The 21,055-nt window shown below is 37.0% G+C and overlaps 1 protein-coding gene across 1 annotated transcript; it reads left to right on the top strand.

Annotated features, from left to right (window-relative positions):
- The first annotated feature begins 14,047 nt into the window (after positions 1–14,047).
- Positions 14,048–19,570, top strand: LOC107804087 (NADH dehydrogenase [ubiquinone] iron-sulfur protein 5-B). The gene is made up of 2 exons (XM_016627902.2): positions 14,048–14,273; positions 19,188–19,570. The coding sequence occupies exons 1-2, from the start codon at positions 14,124–14,126 to the stop codon at positions 19,287–19,289; spliced, it is 252 nt and encodes an 83-aa protein (XP_016483388.1). The 5' UTR covers positions 14,048–14,123; the 3' UTR covers positions 19,290–19,570.
- The last annotated feature ends 1,485 nt before the right edge of the window (positions 19,571–21,055 follow it).

The following is a 21,055-nucleotide window of genomic DNA, read 5'->3' as shown; positions in this document are numbered from 1 at the left end:
AACTGAGGGCATATATCTGATATGATGGAAATTGGCACACCGTGCGACCGAACTATATCCTGAATATAAATCTGGGCCAACCTCTCTAAAGTATACTTAGTCAGAATAGGAATAAAATGTGCCGACTTGGTCAACCTGTCAACAATAACCCAAACTGCATCAAACTTCCTCAAGGTCCGTGGCAACCCAACTACAAAGTCCATAGTAATTCGTTCCCATTTCCACTCTAGTATGGTCATCTGCTGAAGTAGGCCACCTGGCCTCTGGTGCTCATATTTAACGTGCTGGCAATTTAGACACATAGCTACATACTCAACTATGTCCTTTTTCATTTGTCGCCACCAATAATGCTGCCTCAAGTCACGATACATCTTCGTAGCACCTGGATGAATAGAGTACCAAGAACTATGTGCCTCCTCCAGGATCTTTTTCCTCAGTTCATCCATATTAGGAACACACAGACGATCTTGGAGTCACAAAACACCATCCGCACCAATAGTAACTTCCTTGGCACCACCTCGTAGTACCATTTCTCGAAGAACCATTAAGTGTGGGTCGTTATACTGGCGAGCCTTGATCTGTTCAAATAGTGAAGACTGAGCCACAACACATGCAAGAACTCGGCTGGGCTCTGAAATGTCCAGCTGCACAAGTCTGTTGGCCAAGGACTGAATATCTAAAGCTAATGGCCTCTCCTCTACTGAAATGAAAGTCAAACTACCCATACTCTCCGCCTTTCTACTCAAGGCGTCTGCAACCACATTTGCTTTGCCCGGATGATACCGGATAGTAATATCATAATCTTTTAGTAACTCAAGCCATTTGCGCTGTCTCAGATTTATGTCCCTCTGCTTGAACAAATGCTGCAAACTGCGATGATCAATGTAAACTTCATTAGACACCCCATAAAGCTAATGCCTCCAAATCTTTATAGCGTGAACAATCGCAGCTAACTCCAAATCATGTACTGGATAATTCTTCTCGTGTGGCTTCAGCTGACGTGAAGCATATGCAATAACTCACCCTTCCTGCATTAATACACAACCCAAGCCAACGCGTGAAGAGTCGCAATACATTGTATACATTCCCGAACCAGAAGGTAACACTAACACTGGTGTTGTAGCCAATGTTGTCTTGAGCTTCTGAAAGCTTGACCCACAATCATCGGAACTGAACACCCTTCTGGGTTAATTTGGTCAAAGGTGTTGCAATAGATGAAAAACCTTCCATGAATCGACGATAATAACCTGCTAAACCCAGAAAACTCCTTTCTCAGTCGCCGAAGTGGGACGATGCCAATTCTGAACTGCCTCAATCTTTTTGGGATCAACTTTAATACCTTCGCCCGATACAATATGTCCCAAAAATGCTACAGACTCTAGGTAAACTCACATTTAGAGAACTTAGCATATAGCTTTTGTTCCCGCAATGTCTGAAGCACTACTCTCATATGCTACTCATGTTCCTCCTTGCTGCGCGAGTAGATCAAAATGTCATCAATGAAGAAAATGACAAACGAATCAATATATGGCCTGAATACCCTGTTCATCAGATCCATAAACGCTACCGGGGCATTAGTTAAACCGAAAGACATTACCAGAAACTCATAATGACCATATCTAGTACGGAAAGCAGTTTTCGGAACATCCGAATCTCGAATCTTCAACTGATGATACCCCGACCTCAAGTCGATCTTAGAGAACACCCTAGCACCCTGCAACTGGTCAAATAGTTCATCAATACGTGGCAACGGGTACTTGTTATTAATAATAACTTTATTCAATTGGCGACAATCAATACACATTCGCATTGTGCCATCCTTCTTCTTCACAAATAATACCGGTGCACCCCAAGGCGATACACTCGGTCTGACGAACCCGTTGGCTAGTAACTCTTCAAGCTGTTCTTTCAACTCTTTCAATTCTTTAGGAGCCACGCGATACGGTGGAATAGATATAGGCTGAGTATCTAGAGCCAAGTCAATATAAAAATCAATATCCCGATCAGGTGGCATACTTGGAAGATCTGAAGGAAATACATCGGAGAACTCCCGAACTACTAGCACTGAATCAATAGCCGGAGTCTCTATAGTAGTATCTCGAACATAGGCTAGATAAGCCAAACAACCCTTCTCAACTATGTGTTGAGCCTTTATAAAAGAATTAACCCGATTAAATGAACTAACCGACGAACCTTTCCACTCCAGCCTAGGCAAAGATGGAATAGCCAAGGTAACAGTTTTGGCATGACAATCTAGAATAGCATGATATGGAGATAACCAGTCCATACCCAAAATAATTTTAAAATCGGTCATCTCGAGCAATAAGAGATCTGCTCTAGTTTCATAACAACATAATGTAATAATACAAGACCGGTAGATCCGGTTCACAATAACAGAATCGCCTATAGGAGTGGACACATAAACAGGAGTACTCAAGGACTCACGAGAAACACCCAGGAATGGAGCAAATAGAGATGACACATATGAATACGTGGATCCTGGATCAAATAATACTGAGGCATCCTTGCCGCAAACAGAAATAATACCTGTAATCATAGCATCTGAGGCCTCTGCATCTGGTCTAGCCGGAAAAGCATAGAACCGAGCTGGAGCGCCAACTGGCTGGCCTCCGCCTGACTGACCTCCACCTCTAGGACGGCCCCTACCCACCTGTCCTCCACCTCTTGGTGGTCGGACTACTGGTGGAGCAACTGGTCCGGTAAGCATAGGCTGCTGACCCTATTGTACTGGTCTACCCCGAAGCCTGGGGCAAAACCTCCGCATGTGACTGGGATCCCCGCACTCGTAACAATCTTCGGTGCGATGGGCTGCTGACTAAGAGTCTGGCCCTGGGGACCTGAATACCCATTGGGAAGACCCTGAATAGCTGGTGGGTGGTAAGAACTCTCTGGTATAGCACTGAGATAAGGTCGCACTGGAGTACCCCGAGGAAGTGGTGGTGCTGGAAATGGGGGTCTGCTGGACTGCCCCCTCACGAACTGACCTCTGCCCCCAGACGGAGCACCACTGAACTCTCCAGAGTACCTGAACTGTTTATCTCTCATAATCTTCTCTCGGCTCAGCTGACACACACCCTCAATCCTCTGGGCTATCTCCACAACTAGCTCATAAGAAGTACCCATCTCAGCCTCTCGAGCCATAGTGTCCTGAATTCCAGTATGTAAACTGGCTACAAACCTCCGCACTCTCTCCGCCTCAGTAGGGAGTATCATAAGTGCATGGCGAGATAATTCAGAAAACTTCGCCTCATAATCAGTCACTAACATCTGCCCCTGCTGGAGCTGCTCAAACTGAAACCGCAACTCTTCCCTCTGGGGAGGGTGGAATATACCTGTCCAGGAAGATACGAGTGAACATGTCCCAGGTCATGGGAGGAGAATCTGCTGGCCTGCCAAGAACATAAGACTGCCACCATCTACGGGCTCTGCCCTCTAGTTGAAAAGTAGCGAAGTCAACCCCATGAGATTCCAATATCCTCATGTTGTGCAGTCTGTCCTTGCAACGATCAATGAAGTCATGTGGATCCTCATGTCGCTCACCCCCAAAGACAGGAGGATGTAGTTCTAGTCCATCGGTCCAATAATTTCTAAGGATCGGCGGCTACAGCTGGCCTGGGCTCAGGTGTAGCTGCTGCCACTGGCTGGGCTCCACCCACAGGTAGTGCACCCTGGGTTTGATATACATCAGTTGCATGTCCATGATCCTGCGCGGTAGGGGTCTGTGCTCTCCCGCCCTCCTGAGATGTGGCTGGGTCTGCCGGAAATAAACATGCCTGAGTCATATTGTCTATGAACCGCAGCATACGACCCATGACATCCTGAAATCCCGGTGCAGATGTGAAATCCACCGGAGCTGGCTCTGCCACAGGCACCTCACCCTGATCCTCAATAATGGGGTTCTCTGTTGGACCCATTGGCGGCATAACTAGAATAGTCCTGGGACGTCCTTGCCCTCTACCACGGGCTGGAGCCCTCCCTCGGCCTCTAGCAATTGGGGGAGTAGCTCTTCCCTGGCCTGGAACCTCATCCGAGCGCGTTCTTACCATCTGAGAGAGAGAATAAGAGAAGGATATTTAGAACTACATCAATTGCACGATGGAATATGAAGAAAGGTAATTCCCTAACACCTTACAGCCTCTCGAAGATAAGTATAGATGTCTCAGTACCGATCCGCAAGACTCTATTAGGCTTGCTCATAACTTGTGAGACCTACGTGAACCTAGTGCTCTGATACCATGTCGTCACGACCCAATTTCACCTATAGGTCGTGATGGCGCCCAACACTACAACTATGCAAGCCAACTTAATAAATTAAGCATATATTGACAAAATTTAAAACAAAGAAAATAATAAAACACCAAATTCTACCAATGTGTGTGCCAAGACCTGGTGTCACAAGTGTATGAGCATCTAGTAGATTATACAAAACCTCAAATATTGTCTGAAATAAAAAATAGACAGAATGAAAAAGACAAGGAGAGACACTAGTAGCTGCAGAACGGCTCAGAAAGTGCAGCTCACCACTATGCCCCTGGATAACGTGGGTGTAAGACGATAGGTCCCCCACTAGTACTTGCCTCAGGTCCTGCACAAAAAGTGCAGCAAGTGTAGTATGAGTATGTAAACAACGTGTACCCAGTAAGTATCAAGCCTAATCTCGAAGTGGTAGAGACGAGATGGCCAACTTTGACACTCACTATGGGTCAATAATAATAATTGAAATACAACTAGGATATTTAAATCAGCATGATTTACAAAATTTACAATAATTTATTTAAGCAGCGGAAATAATCAAATTCCTTCAAATGCAACAATTCTCAATATATTAATTAAATTCCTTAAATTCAAATAATTTCTAATTTATCAATTAATCTCACTTACAGGAATAACAATTAATTCCTTAACAAGCAGAAATAATAATTCATTAAATTTCAAGGATTTTCCAATTTATCAATTAGCTTCGCAAGCTGAAATAACTATTAAAGTATTGTGTAATTATTATTATTAAGCACGATTTCTGCCGAGGACGTACGGCCCGATCCGGAGTGTCGTGTACACTGTCGAGGGACGTGCGGCACGATCCATAGATGCATCTATCCCGCCGAGGCGTTCGGACCGCTCCACAAGAAAGGAGGACATTTTCTTATGTACCTCCGGAAGGAGAGTATATTTACTATAAGATAAATTCGGGAGGAGAATAATTTCTTTTAACAATTAATTAATTTATAACAATTAATTAATTTAAACAGAAAATCAAGCATATGAGATTTTCATCCTTTAATATCTTTATCTAACAATTCACAATATATTCATATATATATATCCATTAATATTAATTAAACAAAGAATACAATGTACACAAGTAATTCATGCTTTGAGTCCTAAACTACCGGGACTTTAGCATTAATAGTAGCTACGCACGGACTCTCATCACCTCGTGTGTACGTAGCCCCCGCAATTAGCAACAATTATTCAATTTAATCCCTATGGGGTAATTTTTCCCTCACAAGATTAGACAAGAGACTTACCTCGTCTCAAAGTCCACTTTCCGATTATCGCGTCGCGTAAAATTCTTGATTCGATGCCGAAAAATCCGAAACTATCCAAAAGTTATATAAAATAATTAATATATGTTCAATAATTCGAAATTCATCTATTAAATAAATTACTCTATCCAGAATGGTAAAATTCCTAAAATTCATCCCGGGCTCACGTGCCCGAATTTGGAAAGTTTTCAGATGGAAACGTTACCCATAATCTTAGGAACATAAATATATGATTTTTACTAAGTTTCATAACAAATTTCGTGGTTAAATCTCATTTTTGTCAAATACCTAGGTTTTTACCTAAATCCATGGTTTTTACTAATTTACATGTTATAATCTACCAATAATCTATGTATGTAACTCATGTTATGTAGGAATTACTTACCTCAAAGTGCTAGGTGAAAATCCTCTTCCAAATGCTCCAAGAATCGCCCAAGAGATGAAAGAAAAGTGAGATAAATGGCCTAAGTCGCGCATTAAATGAGCTGGGCACAAGCCTCTAATATCGCATTTGCGACACCAGGTTCGCAAATGCGACACAACTATCGTAAATGCGAAGCTTGGCCTTCAGCTGCTAGGGTCACAAATGCGACCAAAGAGTCGCAAATGTGAACTCTGCTGGGATCGCAAATGCATCAAATGTGTTGCAAATGCGAACACTTCCTAGGTCGGGCTTCTTCGCAATTGCGAAGCCCTTCTCGCAAATGCGAGGTTCGCATTTGCGAACAATTTCTCGCATTTGCGAGACCTGTAACTGCTGCCAAGAAACACCAGAAAACTGATGTATTTTTATTCCTTCCAAACGTCCGAAACTCACCCGAGCCCTCGGGGCTCCACACCAACTATCCACACAAGTCTAATAACCTCATACTAACTCGCTCGAGCCATCAAAATCCGGAAATAACATCGAAAACCAAGAATGGGACGCCAAAACGCATGAATTGACTTATGAATTCAAAAACTTCTAAAAAGACTTCTGCTCGTCCGATTCCTATCAAATCAACTCGGAATGACACCAAATTTTGCGTGCAAGTCTTAAATGACCTTACGGAACTATACCCAGTCTTATAATTCCATTCGAATCTCGGTATCACCAAAACCTACTCCAAACCAAATTTAAAAAACTTCAAAAATGTCACGCCCCAAAACCGTGGCGCGCGACCGGCGCTCAACCAAGTGAACCCGACCGAGCAAGCCTGTTAGATTTCTTCTACCCAAACTCATTCATGAATAAAGATAATATATGTTTTCCTTAATTAAATAATAAAGTGGTCGTGTCTGCCATTACCAATTTCTTATCATAAGTTTCACCATTTTTAAAGTCTCAAAGGGGCAAGTAATACAACCACAACATAGCATAGTTTGTCTTTTCCAGTACCAATACACAACCTGCACTATGTCTAGAGAGCCTCTATAGATAAAGAAGGGTACAATGATAATGCTGGCAACAAGGCCCCGGCTATATCTCAACTATAATACATTAAGAACAAAAGATACATGACCCTGAGATGAAGTGGGGCTCACCAAGTCAGCTGGGAAGAAGGTGTATTACTATCACTGATCAATGTCTTCTGTTGTGGAACCACCTGCATCCATTTAAAGATGCAGCGCCCCCGGCAAAAATGGACGTTAGTACCGTCGAATAGTACTAGTATGAAAACTAAACACCAATTTAAGAATTTAGAAATACAAGATAACTATGATGAACCAATGCGGCAATAGAATAATATAGATAACTGTCTCAACCATAGCAAGCTTATTAAAAGCTATCAACAACATTTATAGGATTTAAGATGAGATCTTCTATAACCATCTTCACACAAAGCGACCCCACCGCCTCACCCGATGTATGCAGGTGGAGGTGTAAGTACAATACCACAACTCAAATCAAGTGGCCTTGCCGCCTCACCTCAACGTACGCGGGTGGATGTATAACTACAATACCAAAAACCTACACAAAGCGGTTATGCAGCCCCACCTCAATATATGCAGGTGAAAATGCATCAACGATACCAATACCAACACAAAGTGGCTATACCGCCTCACCCCAATGTATGCGGGTGGTGGTGCCACAACAATACCAAAATCATACACAAAGCGGTCGTACCGTCTCATCCCAATGTAAGCGGATGGAGGTGCAGTCCCACAATATCATAATCCCTACACAAAGCGGTCATGCCGCCTCACCCCAATATATATATGCGGGTGGAGATGTATCACAATCACAATCTCTATACCATAATCCCCACACAAAGCGGCCATGCCGCCTCACCCCAATGTATGTAGGTGGAGGTGTATTACAATCACAATATCTATACCATAATCCCTACACAAAGCGATCATGCCGCCTCACCCCAATGTATGCGGGTGGAGGTGTATCACAATCACAATCTCTACACAACTTGGCATAATAACTTTCACATAAACCACGACTAGAAATTATAACATGTGGATACATAATCCATAGTTTGGGACACATCCTCAATTTATAATGCAATATGATAAAAGCATTTGAAACACGAATCGAACATATATCTTCACCACAAAACTTATCGGAATACTCCATTTATAATCAACATCTCGGAACTTACAAGGATATTGGGAATTCTAATTCTTAAAGAAGAGTTTAGCCAACATATCTCACTTGAGCTTCCTTACACTCTAAATGTTCCGGAATTCTTAGCAACTTCAATCTATTTTAGAAATATAACAAATTGAACTAAAATTAGGAAGATGATTATGGTTCTAGCTCATTTGAGCATTTTATCAAATACTAGGTGTGCATTAAGGTTTCAAGACCCTTTTTATGGAGAATTCCATCATCCCACAACCCAATATTTACTATGCCTAGTTCAACAATCTTCCTACACCCCTTGATATTACATGCATGTAAATAAACAACCCTACTGCTCAGAAATTATCTTGCTAATTATCCAATTCTACACAAAATTCGAAAGTGAGGGTTAGGGTATAGAATCTTACCTCTAGGATGAAGACCTAGTGAGTTTTCCCTTCTTAATCTTCCAAAACTTGGGCAAGAATTGAAGGACAAATATTGAAGAACACCTTCTTACTCTAGGGCACCCTCTCTCACTCTAAAATGTTAGATAATAGCTCAAAAATGACCCAAAGAGTGTATTTAACGAAATAGGGTCGGGTTTTAAAAACTCAAAAATGGAGCTCTGGAACAAGGTATGTGATCGCATAACCGTGTATGCTGTCACTATGCGATCCGCATAACAGTTATGCAGTCGCATAGTCGACCGCATAATTGCTTCCAATTGGCCCAATTAACTGCCTCACTCTGCGGCCATTATGCGGTCCGCAGAGTGATTTTGCGGTCGCATAATGGACCGCAGAAATGCACTTTTTCGCCAAAAAATTTTCTTTACTTTTCGGTGTATTGTTCAACCCAAAAAGTTTGAGCCGCATGTAAGCCTAGTCCGACACCATAAAATATTATTTTCTTTGCAAAATTTACCGGGCTTACCACTTAAGTATTTCGAAATTTTTTGGGGTGTTACAAAAAACCTTCAAGAACCAACTTTCACTATTAGGCGCTGAAACGCTCCCGGGTCCCCCAAAACTCGATCCGAACATACACCCAAGTCCAAAATCATCATGTGAACCTATTGGAACCGTCAAATTTTGATTCCGGGGTCGTTTTCTCAAAATGTTGACCGAAGTCAAACTTGTCCATTTAAAGCTAACTTAAGGAACCAAGTGTTCTGATTTCAACTCACACACTTCCAAATCTCGAACCAACCATCCCCGCGAGTCATAAATTAATAAAAGCATGTTCGGGGAGTTTTATTTTAAGGAACGTGTTTCTAAAAGTTAAAATGACCGGTTGGGTCATTACAGTGGCAAAGCCACCTTATAGGAAGGAATGACATCCTTTCGTGGGAAAAATATAGTATAGGTAGGTAAAAAAATATTATATGTATATATATACTATGTATTGACTTACCTGGTATGTTTACTTTTATATATTTTGACACATATTAACGAAACTGCTAGTGGTGGTAGAAAGGGAATTTTCAGGTAGTGCTGGATGGGGAATTTCAGGTGGTTATGATGAGCTATTTGAGCTGGTGGTGGAGGAATACAAGGGATTTGAGCAAGAGCATCGAGGTTAATGCTCGATGCTCTAATTAATGCTCTCTTTAGGTTGTGTTTATATTTTACTTTTTCGATGTTGTAATTAATTTTCGAAAACTTCTATAATTATTATCGTTTTTGGATTTTTATAGATGTTGTTCTCAGGACTCAGGGTTTTTAGTTTTTATATTTACATAATATAACAATTATGGATTCTTGGAAACTTCTATTGACACTGTATAAATTCGTGCATGAGCTGGGTTTAATTTATAGTATATGCTTTTATTTTTGCAATAGGAATTGTATTATCTTGTTTGACAAAAAATTAAAAATTTGGTTGAAGTTTTCCTATAAGTTTATAAGTCACAATAATTAATAATTTAAAATATATTAAAAACAAATAAAAATATTATGGTTAATGAAAAACTCTCTAGAATCTCGAAATTGGGTCGAACGAAAGAGGAAATTTATAGAAAATGGGGTCATGCCTTTGATAACATATACCAATAGATATATGTTTATTTGGTACCCACGTAATTAACTCATAATTATCTTAGTTCTAGGTGGACTATTTTTCCGCCCTCAAAATTGGTGCGGGACTATTTCAACCCCCCCCCCCCCCCCCCGCCCAAAGCAATCTCTTAGTTCCTAATCATCTAGTTAGACAAGCAAACAAGGAAAGCAATTCCGGTATCACAAAGAAAAAAGAAAGGATAAAATATTAGTCAATATTTATTTGGCTATGATACTAGTAAAATCTTAATATTCTATACAAACCTTAAATAAGTAGTCCAAAAGCCATCATACATCTTATTTTTAAAATCTTATACAATAATATACTTGTTATAGAATAATTAAAAAAACAATAAAATAAAGATGAGAAAAATATGAGAGAAAGAGATGAAACCTTATTATTTCTTCAAGTGTATGTCATAAAAAAAAGGTAGAGCACCTTTTATAAGATGAAAAAGCGATTGTGATACAATATTATCTATATTATATTAAAAGCACGAAAACCCTTAGCGAAATATCGTTCGTCTTTTTTATCCTTTAAAAGTAAATTTTATAATGGATAAAATAATTATTTAATTATTTCCCTAATATTTAGGAATACTTGTTTAAGTATTTTTCTAATATTTGGGACTTCGAAATCAACTATATTTTGTGTATTAAATCCTTACTTATTTAAACTATGTAATATAATATATTTGTAAAGGAAATATAACAAAAAAGTTGAAACTAACTTTTAAATTGATATGGTAAATTTAATAGGCATCAATATTCCATGATGAGTATATATTTATAAATTAAAACATAAAATTCTAAATATTAGTCAAATATTTGACCACTTTCAACTTCTTTTAAGTTAAGGAGTGAATGAAAAATACGTATTTTTACGGCCATAAATTTTTAAGAGCTAAATTTCTTTTCTTTTACTCGGAGTAGTTAGAAATTGTTAGGAATATTTTATCCATTTTTTATTTTCGTATCAACATGAGTCTTAAAAGAAAAATAACTCTTCGAGATTTCTAATGTTTCATAAATATTACTGTTCTTTTTCTACCTTTTCGTCATCAATATGTTTGATGTCTTGTAAAGTTATTAGACTTTTTACCTTGTTCAAACAATATATATTTAACAAATCTATAAAATTATTGATTGATTCTTCAATATTCTTATACATGTGAATGAAATTTCATGTGGAGCATGTGATTGAGACGTTATGCCAATTAAAATTGGATTAAAAGGCATGTTTTTTTCCTGAATTTTATTTTCTCATTCATATTGTTAAGCTTTTTATTACATGTTTGAATATGTAATATGTTCATAATACTTTTTTGCCAGACCCATACTTGAAAAGTAAATAGAGAATTGTTTTGCAAAAAAAAAAAATCATTGTATGTTTTGATATAGATTTTCATAAATACCTATCATACTATTTTTTTTTTTATGTATATGGAATGATAGAGTGTACTACTATTAGACATGGTTACAAAACTGAGCTTCAAAGTCCAAACTTGTGGAGAAAGCTTATTTAGCATTTGAAGTTAACTAATACTAATAGAATTTTTAAATACAAATTGAACAATAACACTGCAAAGCTGAATGATTGGTATAATTTTTAATTTTAATTTCATGCGTTCGCTTGGAATAAATAAAATACTTCTTCAGATAATAAATAAGCAAATAATTGGAGTTAAGGCTATGAGGACCTTAGAGGAAAAATATTTTTCTACTATTCGTCATTTTAGAAACAATATGTTTTTATAACTTTTATTTTATAATCAAGACATAATTTTTAATAAGTTTTATATGTATTTTTTTTTAAAAACTCTTACTTATGGACACAGGTACACGCGCAAAGCGTCATGCACGTGTAAATCACTCATTGAATGGATATCCACAACATGGTGAATTTATAAAAGTGCTACACTATATTACATTATTACCAATTAAGACCATTTGTCAAAAAATATTGTACTATTATTTTATTCACCACTACCAAATTGGATCTGAACTCAATTGCAATATTATTTTTTTTTGTCAACAAGCAATTATTGTTGAAATTTCTGTCAAGCGTCACTAATAGATCAATTTTTTGAATAAAATTTTTAGATTGTTCAAACAATATTTTTTTTCAATTGAAGGATCAGGAAAAGAAAAGAGGACAAATGATAGAGACAATTAAACTCAAACTTATTTTATGAGAGACTCCGACAATACTATTGGACTAAAGTACTGTACGTCTCGGTGATAACTAGGGGTGCTTATCGGGTGGATCGCACGGATAATTACACTAAACGGTTCGGTTTAACGGTTATCGGATTATAAATGTAGTAATCCGCTAGCCATTTAATAAGACAACGGGCAGATTGGTATCGGATTAACAATTATCGGGAGGCTTATCGACCAAACCAAATACTTTTTTTTTTGAACAATCATTCAATCAATACCAAGACTATACATACTGTCATTACATATATTAACCAAATTTGTAAAACCAGTAAAACACATTCGTTTAGTAATAAGTCAAACTTTCAAAAGGACATTCGTTTATAATCAATCAAAAGGCAAAAGCTTCAGCCTTCGCCCTCAAAGCTCTGACGCTTAACTTAGCTAGAAGATGTAATTCTATTCTGTAATATACAAATAGATAAAGGTACAACATGTGGAAAAAATCAATATTCATATAAAACTAGGCAGCCACATGTAATTGAATCAAGAAGTTGGAAAAAGAATAGTAATATACAAATAACAATGAGAACGAGACGGATAAACAATGGTACTTTATATACATAGGGGTAAAAGTGTAAATATAAAACTTCTTAACGGGTTAACGGTTTACCCGATAAGAAAACTGAGTAATCCGCTCCCAAACCGTTAAGCCGTTAATTATAAAATCTCAATTCGTTTCCCATTCATTACCCCCAATAACCCAATACCAATAAACCAATAAGCTATCGGTACAATTCAGTTAATGGTTTCGCTTTGATTTTAAACAACCCTAGTGTTAACCCTTACCTAACTCCACTCACAGATTGTTTGGATGATTTTTATGTATCGAAATGAGAATATATTATTGGTAGGAATTAGAGAGAAACTAAAAATGATATGAGTTGAAAAGGAACAAAGAAAAAGAAATTGATTATTATGCAATATCTCATTTAATAAAAAAATTTGCTCAAAAACTGGTGAAGCGAGGTGTCAATAATGTAAATAGAAGTTACAAAATAAAGTACGCTATTTGTTTTTATTTATGTAACATAATTTGACTTAACGTATACTGTTTAAGAATTTTTTTTTTTATTTGGATTTTATAATGTATCGCATAGTATTGTATTGTATTGTAACGTTTTGATGTATATAGTGTTTGGATATATTATGGTTGCCGTCGTTTCTCATGACGTCATCCACCAACAATATGAAAAATAAGCTTGTAATATATTTTTTTTAAAAAGTAAGATACGAGATAGAATTATTATATAAAAAGGTAGGGTAAAGGATAAAATAGAATTATTTAATAAGAAAGAAGGGCAAGATAAAAAAAAATATAACAACGCGAACACACCAAATCGGTCGTTCCATAAAGTAACACTTTTAATCGTTACGTAACCGCAAATTTAAAGATACGATACAATAAAATTTAAGTAATAATCAAAATAAATATTATATTTAAAGTAATAATACGATACAATACAGTAAGTAATAACCATCAAATCTTGTAAGAAAAAGATTCTTTAGATTGTAATTTGTAATTTTCAAAAGAAAATGCCTGAGATGGGCAACAGTTTGGGCCTCAATTTGTAGAAGATGCCGGGTCTTGGCCCAAATGTAGATCCGCTCCGTACATCAACTACTCCCAACATTAGCCCTTAAGAACATCCGATTCTGATCGCAAATTCGCAATTACCATAGCAGAACCTTCAAAGTTCGGAGGAACAAGCGTTTGCTCTAATGGCGTCAGGATGGGGAATAACAGGGAACAAAGGCCGATGCTATGATTTCTGGATGGACTTCAGTGAGTGTATGTCTCGATGCAGGGAACCCAAAGATTGTTCCCTTCTTAGAGAAGACTACTTCGAGTGCCTTCATCATTCTAAAGAGGTACATTTCCATTTGTTCCCATTTTTAATTTTTTGATTCGATTCCGATCTTTTAGGTACTTTCACCTTTGCTTAAATCTCCCTAGTCCTGAAGATTTGAATTAGTCGGTGGTTCCTTGTACCGTGGTTAATTCTTCCTGTGCTGTTTTTAGGATAGTTAGGGTTTTAGAATTTTGAAATTTTATAAGCTGAATTGGTGCCTAAATATCCGATAGAGTTTGAATCTCATCAAAGTATGGATTTTGTCATTTCCTCCGACAACGTGCTTGAGATATCAAATACAGTAATAAATGCCGTATAGGATATGTATGAAGGAGTGGTTACCAGTGTGAGAACTGCAGGATGAGATACAGGAGTCATGCATAACCGTGTGTTTCCGCCAGAATTCTGTCTTGACATCTTACTTGTTTGCTCTAGTCATGGTGGGTGAGTTAGCCAATAGTATACAAGACGAGGTTCCATCTATTTTCATATGACATTTCATTAATTGATGAAGCAAACGACAAAGTTAATTAATAGCGAGAACGATGGAGATGCAGTCTGGAAATTACGTTTGTAAAAGTAATATATAATTTAAGAATATATGCAGGCAACACTGAAAGTTCAACCTCCATAAGAAGAACAAAAGTATAGTGGGATTAGACGAGATTGTGATTCCTAAGTGCAAACAATCAGATGCTTGTGTGTAATCTTACATAAGAATGACATGATAGATGAAGATGTAGGACATATAGTGAAAATAGGATGGTTAAAGTGGAGGAGATGCTGCATGATTGCTATACGATAAAGGACACCTAACAAGGTCAAGGGATACTTCTATAGAATGATTGTGGGACCAAAAATATTACATCATATATGGTAAGATAGATATAAAATTGCAGCCTAATGTACTAAGCCCCCGCTGCACTGGACCACATTAGGTCTTATGTACGCAATCTTACCTTGCATTTTTGCAAGACGCTTTTTCCGCATATGGTAAATAGATGTGCTGTTACAAAGTTGGTCAACATTAGAAACGACACATTAGAAAGATAGTTTAAGTGGTACTCATAGACAAAATGAGGAAAGATAGGGTTTTAGAAACTTGATATGTTATAAGCTGAATTGGTGAATAAATATTTTGTAGAATTTGATATCCGATAAAAGATTCTCAGCTTTGTATCGTATCGAAGTATGAATTTTGTCATTTCCTCCAACAACATTAGATGGCATGTGCTTTTAAGCTGAATTGGGGTGCTTGGGATATCTAATAAATGAATGCATAAAGGATATGTATGAGGGAGCAGTCCCAAGTGTGAGAACTGTAGGAGGAGATACAAAGGAGTTCTCCATAACCGTGTTTTACACTAGAGATCGATCTTGAGATCTTACTTGTTTACTCTAGTTATGAATGAGTTAGCTAATAGTATACAAGATGAAGTTCCATAATGCATGCTACTGGCAGATGACTTTTTGTTAATGACAAAGCAAGTGAAAGTGTTAATTAATAGCAAGAACAATGGAAAAGTACTATGAAAAGCAAGATTTGTAGAAGTAAAACATAATAGATGCTAGCAAAATTATAAGTATAGCTCCCATAAGAACAAAAGTAAAGTGGGGTTGGACAAGACTGTGGTTCCTAAATGAAAAAATTCAGATATTTGAGTCCAGTCTTACATGAAAATGACATGATCGATGAAGACGTAACACATAATTAAAATAGGATGGTTGTAGTGGAGGAGGTGCTACATGATTGCTATGTTATAGGAAGATATTAGCTTTTATAGAATGGTTGTGAGACCGACAATATTGTATCATATATGGTAGTGATGTTGCTACTCTAAGTCTCAACAATTAACAATTTAAGTAACATAGAAATGTAGATGTTAAGATGGATATGCGATCATACAAAACTGGATTAGAAAACGACACACTAAAGATAGTTCAAGTAGCACACAAAGACATAAAATGAGAAAAAAATTGCTGGGATGGTTTTTCCATGCATACCGTAGATCTTCAAATACATTAGTTCAATTACACCACAAGGGTGTTAAAATGAGATGCGATAGGCCTAAAATCACATGGTGGAAAATTATCTTAAAAGATCTGCAAATTCGTAGAACCAAACCTATACAAATTTAGCTAAAAATAGAATAGAATGGAAGTAAAGGATCCATACAAGTGATATGAACTAAGTGGGATTAAAGTTAGTTGATTGGTGTAACATCTACATTAGGTTCGGACAGAGATAAGTGCGAGATGTAAATAACCTCCGATTTGCCTAAAGCCGAATTACTCGCTAGTATTGAAATGAAATTGGCACGGATAGAGCATATATGAAGGATTTGTATTGTCGGTCCATCTAGTTTGTAATTGAGGTTTAGTTGTATGATTGATTGATCTACTTTAATGGCTTTGACAAGAGTTCTTTAGACTACTGGTGTGTCTCTCATTCTTTGTAAAAGAGTTGCAGATTTCCCTTTTTTGTCTATTTATACATGGCATCTCTTTGATTAGTCTTATTTAGGCTCTCTTGACTGATTTGTTAGAGAAGGCATGAATGCAAAGGCACTTCTAGTTCTATGAGTTGGAAATGGTCTAATTGGGGGTAGCTGATTTACAAGGACTAAACTGGAACATCTGTAGTAAAGCATTTGTTTGCATCACCTTCTGTCCTTTATCTGTAGAAAAGATTATACACAATGACACAAGCTAATTGTTTGAGTCCCAGAAAGAGCTTATTCTTGATTTATTCAGCTACTGTCTCCTCTTTTCTCATTATGGCTCTTTCATTAACTCATATCCTGGTCGCTCTCTGCATTTTTGTCTATTCTCCTTAGAATCATTGTTGTTTTGTCTCTTGAGAGTGCCTCAAGCTACACCCCATATTTTTTTCATAAGTTGGGCGTTTGAGGCTAGGTGTTTTATGATCCTGCGGAGATGTATAAGCCTCCTTAATTGATTGAGAAAGATTAGGAATTGGTGGAATTAATAGGAAAGAAGCTTCAACTGTTTATAGATGTCCGATAAAGCAGCAAACCCTCCTTCCATTTTCCATGCTGGGAGTACATATTTCAGACTCTGCAGCTTATCTACTAATTCTAATTGTATTAAGACAAGCTTAAGTATCTAATATGTTGATAGGTGAATAAAGTGGTGGAAGCACTTTTCCAAGTTTAGCTACTGCAAGAGATTATCTTCATCAAGGAAACTATGCTTTCTTAGACTCAATTGCACTAGTTGGATGGGGAAGGTACCTTATTCTTTTAATGGTGCCAAATAGATTATAATATCTGTGCTCAAGGTCAATATTTGTTAATCCCTGAGCCTTAAGCAATCGTATGTGGAAAAACTTTTGCATCTAACATGAAACCCCCATCCCCCAAAAGAACAAAAAAAGGGAAAAGTGTGTGATGGACTTATTTAATTATTTTCTGGATAAGGAAATGTGATAAAATTATTTAATAATCTCAACGGTCATGACTCTGCTCAACTGAAAGTGACATCTTTTTCCCTGTTTGTACCTTCCTCCTCTGCTCTTGTCTTTGGCATTCGGAGACATGAGTTTTGCAGAGTCCTCTTCTTTTGACTTATGTTTCTGGTACTAATGCACTTGCATTCTGAATCAGATTATGCAAGTAGCAAACCCTCCACATATATGGACTTACATATCGTGGCATTTTGAAAATTATTTTTGGGGAAAATTTTATGCATTGCTATCTGTCTATGTTCCTTTCAATTAGGTTGAATTTGGAAGGCAAAGTGTCCAGTTGGTGTCCAAGAATAGCACTTGCATGTTGAAAGCATAAAATATAAAAAAGAAACAAATGTGTCAGTCATTTTTCGAGGTGTGTTGGTGACTTCTAGAGTTCTAGTGTCTGACTCCAATATGTTAAATTAGGTATCGTGTCTGTGCTCCCTAGTCCTCTACTAATCTACTGGCGCATGTCAAACTCCAATATGTTAGTTTAGCTTCACTCTTCGTGTGTTGTAGGTCAACCTTCTTTCAGTTTCTTTGGATCCTTTGCAGCTCTTAATTCTACTTAGATTTCCAGACTACTAGTATACTAGTCTACTGTCCTGTGCCTTATTAAAAAAAAACTAGTCTACTGTCCTGTGTATGCTAAAAGTTAATGTGTTGTCCAGGACATTGCTTCTTCTCAACTCTCATAATGTTCTTCAGTGTTAACCGTGCATGCTATTAGAATTTATTTAATTTGATTGATTTTTCCTTCTGATTTAACAAAAAAATAAGCCCCAAGTCAGCCCTTTAAAGTTTAATCTTTCTGCTTCCAGTTGTAGATTCAGGAAATCCCTAAGTTTTCCTAAATGGAAGTAATTCTATTCCTTTTTACTTTTATGTTAAGCTGTATTTTATGGTAGATCAAACAATAAAGCAAAGTACAGAGCTTAGATTCTTTTCTATATGTAGCGAATCAAGATCAGGAGAAATTGAAACCTTGGGAGGTGCATGAGCTAGTAAGGTTCTTGATCAAACAGCATAAGTGGTGTGTCAGTACCCTACGCTAGTTAATTTTCAGACAGAGACTCTGAGAACTCTTTACTGCTGGCGGCTGTCAATGTTTTAAACAGTGTAGTTTTCTCTGAACTCAGTTACGGCCCAGCCTGCTCTAGTCACACAGGAATAACGAGAAGAAGTGATATGGTTATCTCCCACTTATTAAAATAAAAGGATATATATTCATCTCTCTTCGCTTTCCTCTTGCTTGTAACTGTAAATTACTGGCTCCTTTTTAAATCCTTTTTTTAAAGTAATAAAGAATTGTATTAATCCTTATTTTTATTTTTGATGTGGCAAAAGCCGGAATTTTCTAGCTCAAAAACACTTAGAAAATGATGAATTATGTATATTTGTAACAAATTCTGGTACTTTTCACTATACTTCTTAGTTACAGGGTTGTTTCCTTTACTGCAGTATCAACGTAGGAACCGAATTTACAAAGAGGAGCAGCGCCAGTTAAGAGCTGCTTCACAAAAGAAAAAAGAAGGTGGCGATGGTGGTGGTGGTCATCACTGACGTTGATTGTGGAAACATGGTTTTACCAATCAAAAGGCGTGGAAGTAACTGTATGTCGTTTTGAACTTTGAAATAAAGAGTTGAAATCAGTTGCATTTGATGTGAGCTGGATAATTGAAATGGCTCTGTTCAGTTTCTTTCTCAATGTGGCCTTTGTTTTGTTGGTGATATGCAACATATGTTTAAGGGCACATTTGCGTCCTACCATTGGCACTGGAATATGATATCAGTTCTTGGAAATTTGGGACTCATTAAATGGAATGATCGTTTTCTTTAAGTTATTATGTAGTTTATCAATTTCACAATGAACCAATCTGGAGCCTGGGTCATGAATATATAGGAAATAACAAGAATGGAAAGAGCTAAGATTTTGCTAAATGGTCTGTGAACCAAAATCACTCAACTCGAACGTTTTGCCTCTCCATTAATTTTGTCTCTTACAACACTTCTTACTTAAACTAATTTGTTTATTAAGTTGATCTATATAGTTTCATTTATAACATGTTATCTTGCGTAATAATGGAATCATAATTTGCATGCGCATTAGTTAATCTTTTTATTTTTACGTGTGCGCATAAATTCCTATATATGGTCAACAAATCATCAGGTAAATAACCTAATATATAGAATGATGTACACCTTTACCTTAAGAAAATGAGCTTTGACACTAAGTTCAACTTAGTAAGTGGTTAGTATTTATTAGTCTAAACTCCATGTTATTGGTGGACAATTGATGGGTGCAACAAAAGCTACCAAACCTAGTATACAACAACTAGCTAGCTTTGTTCAACTACTCAAGAAACTTTCACATGATGTTGTAAGCTTTACCCATATAAATAAACTACAAAATACAAACAGATTAACACACACACACACAGAATACTCCACTATGGCTTGGATGAACAGTTGCAGTGCAATCCATAGTACAAAAGTCTGTCCAATCTTCCCTTCTGATGTTTTAAAGAGTGAAAGCTTTAGATCCATCAATGGAGTCTACTATAATATTGGAGATTATGAATATTGGCAGGCTAGAAGGGCATTTCTGAGTAGCTACCATTTTACCAGAAGGAAATACAGTTTCAAGGACTGGTTTAAGAAGTCCTTCAAAGGAGTTGGTAAGATGGCCATGTCTGTATATTTTGGAGTTATTGAAGAATTTTCAAAAAGGAAGATTAGTATTAAGGTTTACAAGTTGACATTGGTTTGGCCAAGACTTTTTATTGCCAGATGCTATGTGCCTTGTCCCTATAAATACTAAATACTCGTATACTTGATCTTATCCAAAGGTCGAGAAAACTATCTAAATCCACGTATAGAAAACACATTCGTATTATGTAATATGTAATATGCTGAAATATTGTCCTTTTGACTTTTCACGTTGAAGCAAATTTTCATATGTAATGTTTAACTATAACTTGATTTTCAACTTATTGCTTGGTACATTTAACTTTCAACCCGTCCTAACAAAAACGAATTCTAAATTATTTGAGTAGTTGACCGAGTAGCAACAAAAAGCTAAGGATCCACCGTGTAGAGAAAGCGTACCTTTTAATAGAGGGGTTTCAACTTTTAAGTGCACAATGCTACATTAGGATCACGAGCCAAGTTTACTTCACTTCCGGTGACCTGACCAGGCGACCTGACCAGGCGAAAGAGATTATGTGATCATCCTATTCTATATGAACAAACATTTGTTAGTAATCTTTAATACTATAATATAATATTATGAAACAGTAAATTTCTGTAACATAAAACATAAAGAAGAA

This window comes from Nicotiana tabacum, chromosome 13, assembly GCF_000715075.1.
Source record: "Nicotiana tabacum cultivar K326 chromosome 13, ASM71507v2, whole genome shotgun sequence".
Classification (NCBI taxonomy): Eukaryota; Viridiplantae; Streptophyta; class Magnoliopsida; order Solanales; family Solanaceae; genus Nicotiana; species Nicotiana tabacum.
The sequence above is the reverse complement of the archived record's forward strand: the minus strand, read 5'-3'. Positions and strand labels throughout refer to the sequence as shown.

Coding starts and splice junctions, on each gene's coding strand:
- LOC107804087 (XM_016627902.2), top strand. CDS start 14,124: ATGGCGTCAGGATGGGGAATAACAGGGAACAAAGGCCGATGCTATGAT. Junction 14,274..19,187: donor GCCTTCATCATTCTAAAGAG/GTACATTTCCAT, acceptor CCTTTACTGCAG/TATCAACGTAGGAACCGAAT.